The 14,175-nt window shown below is 43.6% G+C and overlaps 1 protein-coding gene across 1 annotated transcript in view; it reads right to left on the bottom strand.

Moving 5' to 3' along the window:
• haspin (histone H3 associated protein kinase) overlaps window positions 1-14,175 on the bottom strand; it is a 51,011-nt gene that overhangs the window by 17,587 nt on the left and 19,249 nt on the right. Inside the window, exons 8-9 of the mRNA XM_067989376.1 lie at window positions 8,200-8,285; window positions 476-538 (exon numbers count right to left, since the gene is read on the bottom strand). Coding sequence (XP_067845477.1) covers window positions 476-538; window positions 8,200-8,285 — 149 coding nt within the window. The remainder of the gene's footprint in view (window positions 1-475; window positions 539-8,199; window positions 8,286-14,175) is intronic.

The following is a 14,175-nucleotide window of genomic DNA, read 5'->3' on the forward strand; positions in this document are numbered from 1 at the left end:
GCAGAGTGCTTTATTTTTTTCAATTGCCAAAGTGTATTTTGTTTAAGAAAATGAAGTGGATGCATTATTTTTTGGCAATTAAGCATTCATCTATGTGACTATAATCACAATTATTAATCCTTTGATACAGATGTCATCATGTATTAACTGGATGGAGCAGGCTGGCATTAAACCTCCAAAGGTGAACAAAGACCAAACTCTGAAAACCACCACTGCCATTTGTCAGATACATCCTCAGCACATTTTCAGTGTACTACTAATTTTAATTATAGATGATCCAAGAGGCAGTTCTTTATAAATCTACTTAACTAAATCTTGCAATCAGCAGCCAAAAGGATTCTGCCATCTTTTTGAAGCAACCATTTCAAAGGACAGTTATATTATTAACCGATCCATTATACTAGTGCTTATGGGGAGTAATAAGTGCATTTGTAGAATTCAAATGAAAAATTCATATCCAAATAAGTGTACTTACGAATACAAGGAAATAAATCCAACAGTGCAGTTTTCACTTTCTTCATTCAGCTGGCTCAGTTTTCTAAGGGGGAAATATTTTTTCCATTTAGAATTACTAGTTGCATAAAATGTTTAAACGCCAATTCCATTGAGCACTAGGTGACATTGTGTCATGCGGTCTAAAACTGTTTTCAATCGCTGCGGTGTGGCTTTGAATCCAACCCAACTGAAACCAAAATAAGTCTCTCTCTCTCTCTCTCTCTCTCTCTGATGGCTGTAAAAATTTCCAAGTGAAATGACTTTTAGCAGTCTCTTTGCATATTGAATAGTTACTTTGCCTCAGTATTTACCTGGCAGACTAACAAGGCACATGATATTAGAAGAGATCAAAAAAGATATAAAGACATTTAAGATAGAAAGGGGGGAGATAATTGATAAACTAATCAAACTTAGAGAGGATAAAACTCCTGGTCCTGATAGATTGCAATTGCGAATATTAAAAGAAGTTAGGGAGGAGATAGCAGAGGCACTATTACATATATATAAAAATTCATTAGAAAAGGGAATAGTGCCAGAGGACTGGCGGACAGCTAATGTGATTCCTATATTTAAACAAAAGAAACATAAGAAATAGAAGCAGGAGTAGGCCATACAGCCCCTCGAGCCTGCTCCGCCATTCAATAAGATCATGGCTGATCTTCAACCTCAACTCCACTTTCCCGCTCGATCCCCATATCCCTTGATTCCCTTAGAGTCCAAAAATCTATCAATCTTAGTCTTGAATATACTCAATGACTGAGCATCCACAGCCCTCTTGGGTAGAGAATTCCAAAGATTCACAACCCTCTGAGTGAAGAAATTCCTCCTCATCTCAGTCTTAAATGGCCAACCCCTTATCCTGAGACTATGCCCTCAGTTCTAGACTCTCAAGCCAGGGGAAAAATCCTCTCCGCATCTACCCTGACAAGTCCCCTCAGCAGCTTATACGTTTCAATGAGATCACCTCTCATTCTTCTAAATTCCAGAGAGTATAGGCCCATTCTACTCAATCTTTCCTCATAGGACAACCCACTCATCCCAGGAATCAATCTAGTGAACCTTTGTTGCACCGCCTCGAAGGCAAGTATAACCTTCCTTAGGTAAGGAGACCATAATTGCACTTAGTACTCTAGGTGTGGTCTCACCAAAGCCCTGTACAATTGTAGCAAGACTGCCTTACTCTTGAACTTCAAATCTCTTGCAATAAAGACCAACACATGCCAACATTTGCCTTCATAATTGCTTGCTGTACCTGCATGTTAACTTTGTGTTTCTTGTACAAGGACACTCAAATCCCTCTGAACACCAACATTTAATAGTTTCTCACCATTTAAAAAATATTCTGTTTTTTTTTTAAAAAAGAGGGAGATAGAACAAGTCCAGGGAACTATAGACCAGTTAGCTTAATGTCAGTGGTAGGAAAGATAATGGAATCTTTACTCAAAGATGTAATAGAAAAAATCTAGAAACTGAAAATATAATAGACAGCACGGATTTCAAAAGGGAAGGTCATGTTTGACCAACCTTATTGAATTCTTTGAAGAAGTAACAAAGAGTAGACAAGGGTAATGCAGAAAATGTAATATGTTTGGATTTTCAAAAGGCCTTCGATAAGGTAGATTAGTAGATTCATGACTAAGGTCAGAGTATGTGGAGTCAGGGGACAAGTAGCAGAATGGGTAGCAAATTGGCTACAAAACAGAAAACAGAGTAGGGTAGCTACTCAGACTGTCAAAAGGTGGGAAGTGATGTTCCACAGGGATTGGTGCTGGGACCACTGTTGTTCACAATTTACTTTAACGATTTGGACTCTGGCATCGGAAGTACAATTTCAAAATTTGCGGCCGACACCAAATTGGGGAGTGTAGTTAATATAGAGGAAGAATGCGTCAAAATACAAGACGACATTAATAAACTTGCAGAATGGGTGTGTAAATGGCAAATGAATTTCAATATAGATAAGTGTGAGGTGGTGCATTTTGATAGGAAGAATAAGGAGGCCACATACTGCTTGGATAATAAGAGTCTCAGCGGGGTCGAGGAGCAGAAGGATCAGTGGTGGGGGGGGGGGGTAACAGATACACAAATCACTAAAAGTAGCGACACAGGTTAATAAGGTCATAAAAAAACCAAGCACTGGGGTTCATTTCTAGAGTGACAGAATTGAAAAGCAGAGAAGTTATGTTGATCTTGTACAGAACCTTGGTTAGACCACACGGAGTACAGTGCAAAGGATATAAAGGCATTAGAGAAGGTGCAAAAAAAATTCACAAGAATGATACCAGAGCCAAGAGGGTATACTTATCAATAAAGGCTGAACAGGCTGGGGCTCTTTTCTCTAGAAAAAAAGAGGCTGAGGGGGCGACCTGATAGAGGTCTTTAAGATTATGAAAAGGTTTCCATTTGTGGGGAGTCCAAAACTAGTCATAAATATAAGATTGTCACTAATAAATCCATTGGGAATTCAGGATAAACTTCTTTACCCAAAGAGTGGTAAGAATGTGGAACACGCCAGCACACGGAGTAGTTGAGGCAAATAGCATAGATGCATTGAAGGGGAAGCTAGATAAGCACATGAGGGAGAAAGGAATAGAAGGATATGCTAATAGGGTTAGATGAAGTAGGGAGGGAGGAGACTTGTGGAGCATAAAGGCTGACATAGACCAGTTGGGCCGAATAGCTTGTTTCTGTGCTGTAGACTTGATGCAAGTCTCAACACAGTTCTAAGTGCACACACAAAACTGCTCATAATTCAGCAGCAAATTGGAAGCTTCCGTCAGAAAGGCCACAAAGATGCCTGTTCAAAAAAATGGAAATTACACTGGTGCAGTACAGCATGCTCTTCAGAGGAAGAGATTACAGGGTATTGACAGGCAGAATACAGCAATGTTGTCCAATACGTTAGCCACTAGCCACATGCGGCTAATTGGGAATTCAGATGTAGGTAATTGCATTTTTGATTAGTAAATAAAAAATGAGCGATAGACACCGTCATTGAACATGTAGGGGTATAAAGCATACCAATTTCCCAGTGGGACGGTCTGTACCCAACCCGCGCAGATATAAGTCCACTGCCAAATTAGTGGGGCCCACTTTTTAGGAGACCCGGCCAGATGCCTAAAACAGGCGCTAGGTCCGTTAAAAATGTAAATTAGGAGCCTAATGCCGGTTAAAGGACCCCTTTAACGAATTGGTCACTTCATGAGCAGGGCAGGCGTTAGGTCTACTCTGCTCAGGATTCTTCAGCAGGTTGGTGGGTACCAATCATAGGGAAGGTTAGGCATCTTTTTTTCCAAAAACGCCTTCCTATGGAGCCAGGAGAATGAGTGCTTCCCCCCCGCACCCCCAACTCCACAGGAGTCGAGATCACCCCCACCCACCTCATAATCCACTCCAATCTCCCCTCCTGGGACTTACACAAGGGCTGCCTCTAGCGAGGCAGGTGGCCCAAAATTGTTTTCTCCTGTGGGGGTGAGCTGCATGTGGAGGTACAACATGCATTAGCAGCTTGCCCCAGGAATGCAGAAGAGGCCCGAGGACCAATTTCTATCAATCCTTGGGGCTCTTGCTTCGGGCATGTGCTGTCTCCGCAGCACTGAGTCTGGGCCAGAAAACATAGGCAAACTAATTTCTACCCAGCGCCCCAAATACTCGTATTCGTACTACATGTGCTTGTGTACTTTAACCTTTTATTGCATTTATTGGTAAGATGAAAAGCAGAATTCGAGTGTTTTTTGTTCAATGTGTGTGCTTTACTTCCTTGTTTACTGCCTATCTGCTAAAATGATGTTTAATATGGGTGAAAATGCCGGACTTAAATACCATGGAAGCACCAACATTGTATGGAGAGGTGAGCTATAATTGTGGTCAACTCGACCAATCGGAATAACTGGTCCAGGCAAGCCGAAGAAAGCAAACCCAACCAGTAACGAGCATCTCCAACACGACATGTCATGGCATAGGGCAAGCAGCACGCATTCTGGACGGGGAGCAGGGGCGGGTCTGGCTCATCTCAATGAGAGAGTCAACATTCTCAGCAATCACTCTGATGAAGTTAAAGTACTGCTCGCAATTGCTGAGCAAAAACCTAGAAGCTGCACTAAGATGTGCTGTGTCTGATAAATTCATGCCAGAATGTCAAACTTTGGTGAAAGATAAAGACTACAGTTTCACAATGAATGGTGATAGATGTTTGTTAAGTAAAAATACACATGAAATACATTTATCTGTATTGTGTGTAAGGTTTCTTCTACTAAAATTACAGTATGTGGCTAAAACAGTGTCACTGTTTGATCCAGGAGGCAGTCACACCCCTTAGACTAAATACTGTAGAATTGGCATGTGGTCAGGGACAGGAGGATGTGACTGCGAGTGAGGCGGGTACAGGGATCCAGGAGGTAGCATTGCAGGAGCCTCAGCCTCTGCACTTGTCCAATAGATACGAGGTTCTTGCAGCCCTTGTGGACGAGTGCAGGGGCTGCAGGGAGGATGAGCAATCTGGCCACGGCACCGTGGTTCAAGGGGCCATTCAAATGGGGGGAGTAAAAGGAATGTGGTTGTAATAGGCGACAGTATAGTTAGAGGGATAGACACTGTTCTCTGCAGCCAAGAGCTAGAGTCCCAAAGGTTGTGTTGCCTACCCAGTGCCAAGGTTAAGGGCATCACCTCAGGGCTGGAGAGGAACTTGGAGTGGGAGGGGGAGGGGGAGGATCCAGTTGTCGTGGTCCATGTAGGTACCAACGACATAGGTAGGACTAGGAAAGAGGATCTGCTGAGGGAGTTTGAGCAGCTAGGGACTAAAGTAAAAAGCAGAACCACAACAGTAATAATCTCCGGATTATTACCTGAGCCACGAGCAAATTGGCACAGGGTAAATCAGATCAGATGAATGCGTGGCTCAAAGATTGGTGTGAGAGAAATGGGTTTCAATTCATGGGGTACTGGCACCAGTGCTGGGGAAAGAGAGAGCTGTTCCTTTGGGAAGGGCTTCACCTGAACCACGCTGGGACCAGTGTTCTGACGAACCGAATAACTAGGGCGGTGGAGAAGGCTTTAAACTAAATAGATTGGGAGGGGGGGGGGGGGGGAAGGGTTCAGGTGGGGCAAAGTTTAGATTGATAAAGAGAAAAGACGAGGAAGTAGTACAGGAAAGTGATGGGGGTAATGATAAACAGAGTGTGTCAGGAAGGGACAGAGCATTCAAACATAAGAGTGCATTAGCAAATGGGGCTGGGGTAGGAAAGAATGGTAAGATGACAAAATTAAAAGTTCTTTATCTGAATGCGCGTAGCATTTGTAATAAGAAAGGTGAATTGACGGCACAAATAGAAACAAATGGGTATGATCTCGTGGCCATTACAGAGAGGTGGTTGCAGGGTGACCAAGATTGGGAGCTAAATATTCAGAGTTATTTAACATTTCGGAAGGATAGGAAAAAAAGTAAAGGTGGTGGGTAGCTCTGTTAATAAAGGATGAAATTGATATAATAGTGAGAAATGATCTTGGCTCAGAAGATCAAGATGTCGAATCAATTTGGGTGGAGGTAAGAAATAGCAAGGGAAAGAAATCACTGGTGCAAGTAGTGTACAGGCCCACTAACAGTAGCTACGCTGTAGGGCAAAATATAAATCAGGGAATAAGGGGGCTTGTAGAAAAGGCAATGCAATAATCATGGGCGATTTTAACTTTCACATAGATTGGACAAATCAAATTGGCAAAAGTAGCCCTGAGGAGGAGTTCATAGAGTGTATTCAGGACTGTTTCTTAGACCAATACATCAGGGAGCCAACCAGGGAACAGGCCATTTTGGATCTGGTAATGGGTAACGAGACAGGATTAATTAATGATCTCAAAGCAAGGAGCCCTCGAGAAGCAGTGATCATAACATGATAGAATTTCATATTCCGTTTGAGAGCAAGGATCTTGTGTCTGAAACTATCCTGGACCTGATGGCTTGCATCCAAGGGTTTTAAAGGAAGTGGCTACAGAGATAGTGGATTCTTGCTTGTAATCTTCCAGAATACACCAGATTCTGGAAAGGTGCCAGCAAATTGGAAAACCGCAAACGTAACACCCCTATTCAAGAAGGGGGGTGAGACAGAAAGCAGGTAACTATAGACCAGTTAGCCTAACATCTATCATTGGGAAAATGCTAGAATTCATTATTAAGGAAGTAGTAGCAGGACATTTGGAGACTCATAATACAATCAAGGATAGTCAACATGGTTTTATGAAGGGGAAATTGAGACACAAATTTATTAGAGTTCTTTGAGGAAGTAACGGGCAGGGTGGATAAAGGGGAACCAATAGATGCAGCATATTTGGATTTCCAAAAGGCATTCGATAAGGTGCAACATTAAAGGTTACTGCACAAGAGCTCATGGAGTTGGGGGTAATATACTGGCATGGATAGAGGATTGGCCAACTAACAGAAAACAAAGAGTCGGGATAAAAGGGTCATTTTCCAAATGGCAATCTGTAACTAGTGGGGGGCCGCAGGGATCAGTGCTGGGGCCTCAACTATTTACAATATATATCAATGACTTAGATGAAGGAACAGAGTGTATTGTGGCCAAATTTGCTGCTAATACAAAGATAGGTGGAAAAGCAAGTTGCGAGAGGGACACAGTGTCTGCAAAGGGACACTGACAGATTAAGCGAATGGGCAAAAATTTGGCAGATGGAATATAATGTGGGAAAATGTGAAGTCATCCACTTTGGGAAGTAAAAAAGCAAAATATTATTTGAATGGAAAAATACTACAAAATGCTGCGGTACAGAGGGATTTGGGTGTCCTTGTACATGAAACACAAAAAAAAACATACAGGTGCAGCAGGTAATCCAGAAGGCAAACAGAATATTGGCCTTTATTTCTAGGGGAATGGAGTATAAAAGCAGGGAAGTCATGCTACAACTGTACAGGGTGCTGGTGAGACCACACCTGGAGTACTGCGTATAGTTCTGGTGCCCTTATTTAAGGAAGGATGTACTTGCTTTGGAGGCAGTTCAGAGAAGGTTCACTAGGTTAATTCTGGGAATGGAAGGGTTGTCTTATGAGGAAAGATTGAACAGGTTGCATCTAAATTCATTGGAGTTTAGAAGAATGAGAGGAGATCTTATTGAAACATACAAGATTCTGAGTGGACTCGATAGGGTAGATGCTGAGAGGATGTTACCACTCATGGGGAATCTAAAACTAGGGGGCATAGTCTCAGAATAAGGGGTCGCCCGTTTAAGACGGAAATGAGGAGGAATTTCTTCTCCCAGAGGGTTGTGAATCTTTGGAATTCTTTACCCCAAAAAAAAAGCTGTGGAGGCGGAGTCATTGAATACATTCAAGGCTGAGTTAGACAAATTTTTGATCAGCAAAGGAATCAAAGGATATGGGGAAAAGGCAGGAAAGTGGAGTTGAGGTAAAAATCAGATCAGCCATGATAAATGGCGGAGCAGGCTTGAAGGGCCAAATGGCCTACTCCTATCTCTTATGGTAAACCATACCTGTGGCTAATCAGCAATTTCTATTGAACAATACTAGAGTAGAAGGAACTTTACTCTATATCTCGCCTGCACTATAACCAACTTGAGAGTGCTTAATGCAGGTGCTAAAAAGTACTCCATTTCCCAGCAATGACTTCCCTTGCCTTGATAATTTTTTTTGCTGGACCAGTTGTTAAACACAAATTCTAAAATTCGATGAACACGTACTTTGAAATTATTATTTCAGGAAGGATCTCTTCAAACTTCTTCTGTGGTTCACCATTCACAGGTTTCTCTCCCTCGATAGGAATTATCTGCAAGTCAATCACAGTTGCATTATTTGCAATGCAGAAAAAAAACATAACTTGCAGTTCCCCTGTGGTGTAGCTTATGGAGACAATTGGTTTGGCCCCAGAATCTTTCTGGGATCTGTCATTACCCAAGCATAGGGTAAATGACAGCAAATGGGAAACAGACTAAATTTTTATTAAGATTTGATCACTCAATTAAAAGCGCAGAATTCAAAACACTCCATTGTTTAAAAGGGATATTTGCTTGTAACAAAATTTCTTCAGGTTAATGCAACCATTTCATCAGGTAAAAGCGGGCCAGATCGCTGCTGCTCTAAGTTTTGATGTAAAGCCAAGTTTACCAGATAAAGTTTAATTTCTGCTCCCTTTTGATTATTTACCAAGAACTGGTGCTTAAACCCTGCCTGTTACAAATCCTTCTGCATCTCAAAAGGAATTGTGCGTTTGACTACAGACGAAGGACAGGAAGAGATGGTTAGGTCTCTTCATACCTGTCTGGAGGCCTGGTGCCTGGGGAAGACTTCAATAAGCAATTAATTAAAGCAACAAAATATGGGGTTGGGTAGCTAAGTATTATTCAAATTAATCCCTCTTTTTTAATGAAAGAAAATGGGAAAGTCACCTTAACTTAATGCTGTTGATATAAAATAAATATAGCAATTGAGACCCATTGAAACTAGTTTTGGATGGAGGAAGGGTAATGCACTAAGAATTGTAGCTGAAGGAGATACCTAAAATAGTGGTTAAGAATATTCAGTGGATATAATTTTACCTGAACTCTCAGAAGGCATGATATAGTAGCGCATGTTAAGCTTTTAAAGAAGATTGAGGCTCCTGAAATTAATGCCAGATTACCTAACAGGATTGAAACTGGCTTGGCATAAGGAAGCAGAAGTAAATGGTTTCTCAGAGCGGTCGCTAGTGAAGTCCCACTGGGGACTTTTCTGGCCCTCCTGTTGTTCACACTGTTCATTAATGACTTGGAGAAGAATACTAATAGTTTAGCGTACCAAGCCACGGGACCAGGTGACAAACATGAAGGAGATAAACAGCATTCAAAAAGATCTGCATCAGATGAAGGAGATAAACAGCAGTCAAGATGATCTACAGATGGACAAAAGGAAAGCAGGTAAATTTTAAATGTGGATAAATAAAAGTAATGCATATTTAAACAGGATCAATGTGTAACGGAGAGAGTTTAGTGAAGACTGGCGAGGGAGAGTCCAGGACATGAGACTCTAAAATGAAGATGGGAGTCATGATTCAGGACTTCAAAATGCTGAATGGCATAGATAACATGAATTTTAGCAAAATATTTGACTTGGACTGTCAGTACAGGAACACAGGACAAAAGTTTAAAATTAACCAGCCTTAAACAAGATTAGAATGTTTTTCCCTCCAGAGTAGTGGACATGTGAAAGAGACTCCCAGCAAAAGCAGTTGATCCACATCTATGAACTCCTTCAAAAACGAGCTCTATAAATTATATATAATTGGAAACAAGACCAGAGGTTGTAAGGATAAGTAAGAATTGAGAAGATTAAACCATCCTTGGGATACAATGCCTGTGTAAGAAAAATGAAGCATTCTTATTTAAGGTTTAGTATGGTATGAACTTCTTTAATTCTGTCACAAGACACAAAAGGGTCAAACAGCAGCTTTACTCACAACAACAACATGCATTTATATAGCGCCATTAACAGAGTAAAACGTCCCAAGGCACTTCACAGGAGCGTTATCAAACAAAATTTGACACCGAGCCACATAAGGAGGCATTAGGATAGGTGACCAAAAGCTTGGTCGAAGAGATAGGTTTTAAGGAGCATCTTAAAGGAGCAGAGAGGTAAAGAGGCGGAATTCCAGAGCTTAGGGTCAAGGCAGCTGAAGGCACGGCCGCCAATGGTGAAGTGATTAAAATTGGGGATGGGCAAGAGGCAAGAATTGGAGGAGCGCAGAGCCCTCGGAGGGTTGTAGGGCTGGAGAAGATTGCAGAGGTAGGGAGGGGCAAGGCCATGGAGGGATTTGAAAACAAGGAGAATTTTAAAATCGAGGCGTTCCCGGACCATTAGCCAATGTATGTCAGCGAGCGCAGGGGTGATGGGAGAGCGGGACTTGTTGCAAGTTAGGATACGGGCAGCAGAGTTTTGGATGAGCTCAAGTTTATTGAGAGTGGAAGATGGGAGGCCAGCCAGGAGAGCACTGGAATACTCCTGTCTGGAGGTAACAAGGGTATGGATGAGGGTTACAGCAGCAGATGAGCTGAGGCAGGGGCGGAGACGGGCGATCTTACGGAAGTGGAAGTAGGCGGTCTTGGTGACGGATCGGATATGCGGTCGGAAATTCATCTCAGGGTCAAATAGGACACCAAGGTTGCGAACAGTCTGGTTCAGCCTCAGACAGTGGCCAGGGAGAGGGATGTAATCGGTGGCTAGGGAACGGGGCTTGCGATGGGGACCAAAGACAATGGCTTTGGTATTCCCAATATTTAACTGGAGGACATTTTTGCTCATCTGGACAAGCAATGTGATAAATGAGATACAATGAAGGAGTCAAGGGAGGTGGTTGTGATGTAGAGTGAGGTGTCATCTGCGTACATATGGAATCTGACGTCATGTTTTCGCATGATGTCGCCGAGGGGCAGCATGTAGATGAGAAATAGGAGGGGACCATGGATAGATCCTTGGGGGACTCCAGAGGTAACTGTGCGAGAGCAGGAAAAGAAGCCATTGCAGTAGTGGTTAATGGATTTTTTTCAGACCGAAGGGATGTAAGTGTCTGGAGAAGCGCAAGCTTTGGAGAAGCGCAGGCTTTACAGTGATCTGATCGAAGAAGATTATAAGATGATGAAGGGAACAGATTGTGTTAAAGTTGACAGTTTGTTCCAATTAAATAGGTATGGGGGGACCGGGGTTACAAATTTAAATTGTATAAGGCCAGATCTAGGTTAAATATCAGGAGGTGGTTCTTTACCCAGAGAATAGTGGACATCTGGAACAGGCTGCTAGGACCATTAAATATAAATCATTAGTTAGGCCACGACTAGAATATTCTGTCGTACTTTGGCCACCTTACATTAATAAGAATGTTAAGGTCATGGAGAGATCACTTAGGCAATACCATGGATGAAAGGCTTCAGTTATGAGGTCAGACGAGAGAAACTTGGACTCTTTTCACTAGAACAGATTTTTTTTTAATTCGTTCGTGGGATGTGGGCGTCGCTGGCAAGGCCAGCATTTATTGCCCATCCCTAATTGCCCTTGAGAAGGTGGTGGTGAGCTGCCTTCTTGAACCGCTGCAGGCTGTGTAGTGAAGGTTCTCCCACAGTGCTGTTAGGTAGGGAGTTCCTGGATTTTGACCAGCGATGATGAAAGAACAGCGATATATTTCCAAGTCGGGATGGTGTGTGACTTGGAGGGGAACGTGCAGGTGATGTTGTTCCCATGTGCCTGCTGCCTCTGTCCTTCTAGCCATGATGTGGAGATGCCGGTGATGGACTGGGGTTGACAATTGTAAACAATTTTACAACACCAAGTTATAGTCCAACAATTTTATTTTTAATCCCACAAGCTTTCGGAGGCTTCCTCCTTCCTCAGGTGAACGGTGTGGAAATAACATTTTCGAATCCTTCGCATTTTAAAATCACAGAACAATGCCTGGTGATTACTGCCCGTTGCCAAGGCAATCACAGTGAGCAGACAGAAAGGTGTCACCTAAAAAGGCCACCGAATATACAAACCCCCAAAAACAAAAAAAGAGAGATAAGGAAGACAGTCAATGACCCGTTATATTAAAAACAGATAACATTTGTTCGCTGGTGGGGTTACGTGTAGTGTGACATGAACCCAAGATCCCGGTTGAGGCCGTCCTCATGGGTGCGGAACTTGGCTATCAATTTCTGCTCGACGATTTTGCGTTGTCGTGTGTCTCGAAGGCCGCCTTGGAGTATGCTTACCCGAAGGTCGGTGGCTGAATGTCCATGACTGCTGAAGTGTTCCCCGACAGGGAGAGAAGCCTCCTGTTTGGCGATTGTTGCGCGGTGTCCGTTCATCCGTTGTCGCAGCGTCTGCATGGTCTCGCCAATGTACCATGCTCTGGGACATCCTTTCCTGCAACGTATGAGGTAGACAACGTTGGCCGAGTCACAGGAGTATGAACCGTGCACCTGGTGGGTGGTGTCCTCTCGTGTGATGGTGGTATCTGTGTCGATGATCTGGCATGTCTTGCAGAGGTTACCGTGGCAGGGTTTTGTGGTGTCGTGGACGCTGTTCTCCTGAAGGCTGGGTAATTTGCTGCGAACGATGGTTTGTTTGAGGTTGGGTGGCTGTTTAAAGGCAAGTAGTGGAGGTGTGGGGATGGCCATAGCGAGGTGTTCGTCATCACTGATGACATGTTGAAGGCTGCGGAGAACATGGCGTAGTTTCTCCGCTCCTGGGAAGTACTGGACGACGAAGGGTACTCTGTTGGTTGCGTCCCGTGTTAGTCGGATGCTCGACTCATCGATCGACAGTTCCGACGGGCCACAGCGAAAAATCGCGTCGACCTCCTCAGAAGACTAACACGGGACGCAACCAACAGAGTACCCTTCGTCGTCCAGTACTTCCCCGGAGGGGAGAAACTACGCCATGTTCTCCGCAGCCTTCAACATGTCATCAATGACGACGAACACCTCGCTATGGCCATCCCCACACCTCCACTACTTGCCTTTAAACAGCCACCCAACCTCAAACAAACCATCGTTCGCAGCAAATTACCCAGCCTTCAGGAGAACAGCGTCCACGACACCACACAACCCTGCCACGGTAACCTCTGCAAGACATGCCAGATCATCGACACAGATACCACCATCACACGAGAGGACACCACCCACCAGGTGCACGGTTCATACTCCTGTGACTCGGCCAACGTTGTCTACCTCATACGTTGCAGGAAAGGATGTCCCAGAGCATGGTACATTGGCGAGACCATGCAGACGCTGCGACAACGGATGAACGGACACCGCGCAACAATCGCCAAACAGGAGGGTTCTCTCCCTGTCGGGGAACACTTCAGCAGTCATGGACATTCAGCCACCGACCTTCGGGTAAGCATACTCCAAGGCGGCCTTCGAGACACACGACAACGCAAAATCGTCGAGCAGAAATTGATAGCCAAGTTCCGGACCCATGAGGACGGCCTCAACCGGGATCTTGGGTTCATGTCACACTACACATAACCCCACCAGCGAACAAATGTTATCTGTTTTTAATATAACGGGTCATTGACTGTCTTCCTTATCTCTCTCTCTCTTTTTTTGTTTTTGGGGGTTTGTATATTCGGTGGCCTTTTTAGGTGACACCTTTCTGTCTGCTCACTGTGATTGCCTTGGCAACGGGCAGTAATCACCAGGCATTGTTCTGTGATTTTAAAATGCGAAGGATTCGAAAATGTTATTTCCACACCGTTCACCTGAGGAAGGAGGAAGCCTCCGAAAGCTTGTGGGATTAAAAATAAAATTGTTGGACTATAACTTGGTGTTGTAAAATTGTTTACATTTGTCCTTCTAAGTGGTAGAGGTCACGGGTTTGGGAGGTGCTGTCGAAGAAGCCTTGGCGAGTTACTACAGTGCATCCTGTAGATGGTACACACTGCAGCCACGGTGCGCCGGTGGTGAAGGGAGTGAATGTTTAGGGTGGTAGATGGGGTACCAATCAAGAGGGCTGCTTTCTCCTTAGGTGAAGTAGGAGATTTAATAGAAGCGTTCAAAACTAGGAGGGATTTTGATAAGGTAAAATTCGCTGTAATTAGTCGGTAATTAGGGGACATAAATTTAAAATCACCAAACGAGAAGGTTAAGAGAATATAGTGTTTTTTTTAATGCAGAGTTGTTAAGACATGGAATGCCCTACCAGAAACA

The sequence above is a fragment of the Heptranchias perlo genome, chromosome 1, assembly GCF_035084215.1.
Source record: "Heptranchias perlo isolate sHepPer1 chromosome 1, sHepPer1.hap1, whole genome shotgun sequence".
In the NCBI taxonomy this organism is placed as follows: Eukaryota; Metazoa; Chordata; class Chondrichthyes; order Hexanchiformes; family Hexanchidae; genus Heptranchias; species Heptranchias perlo.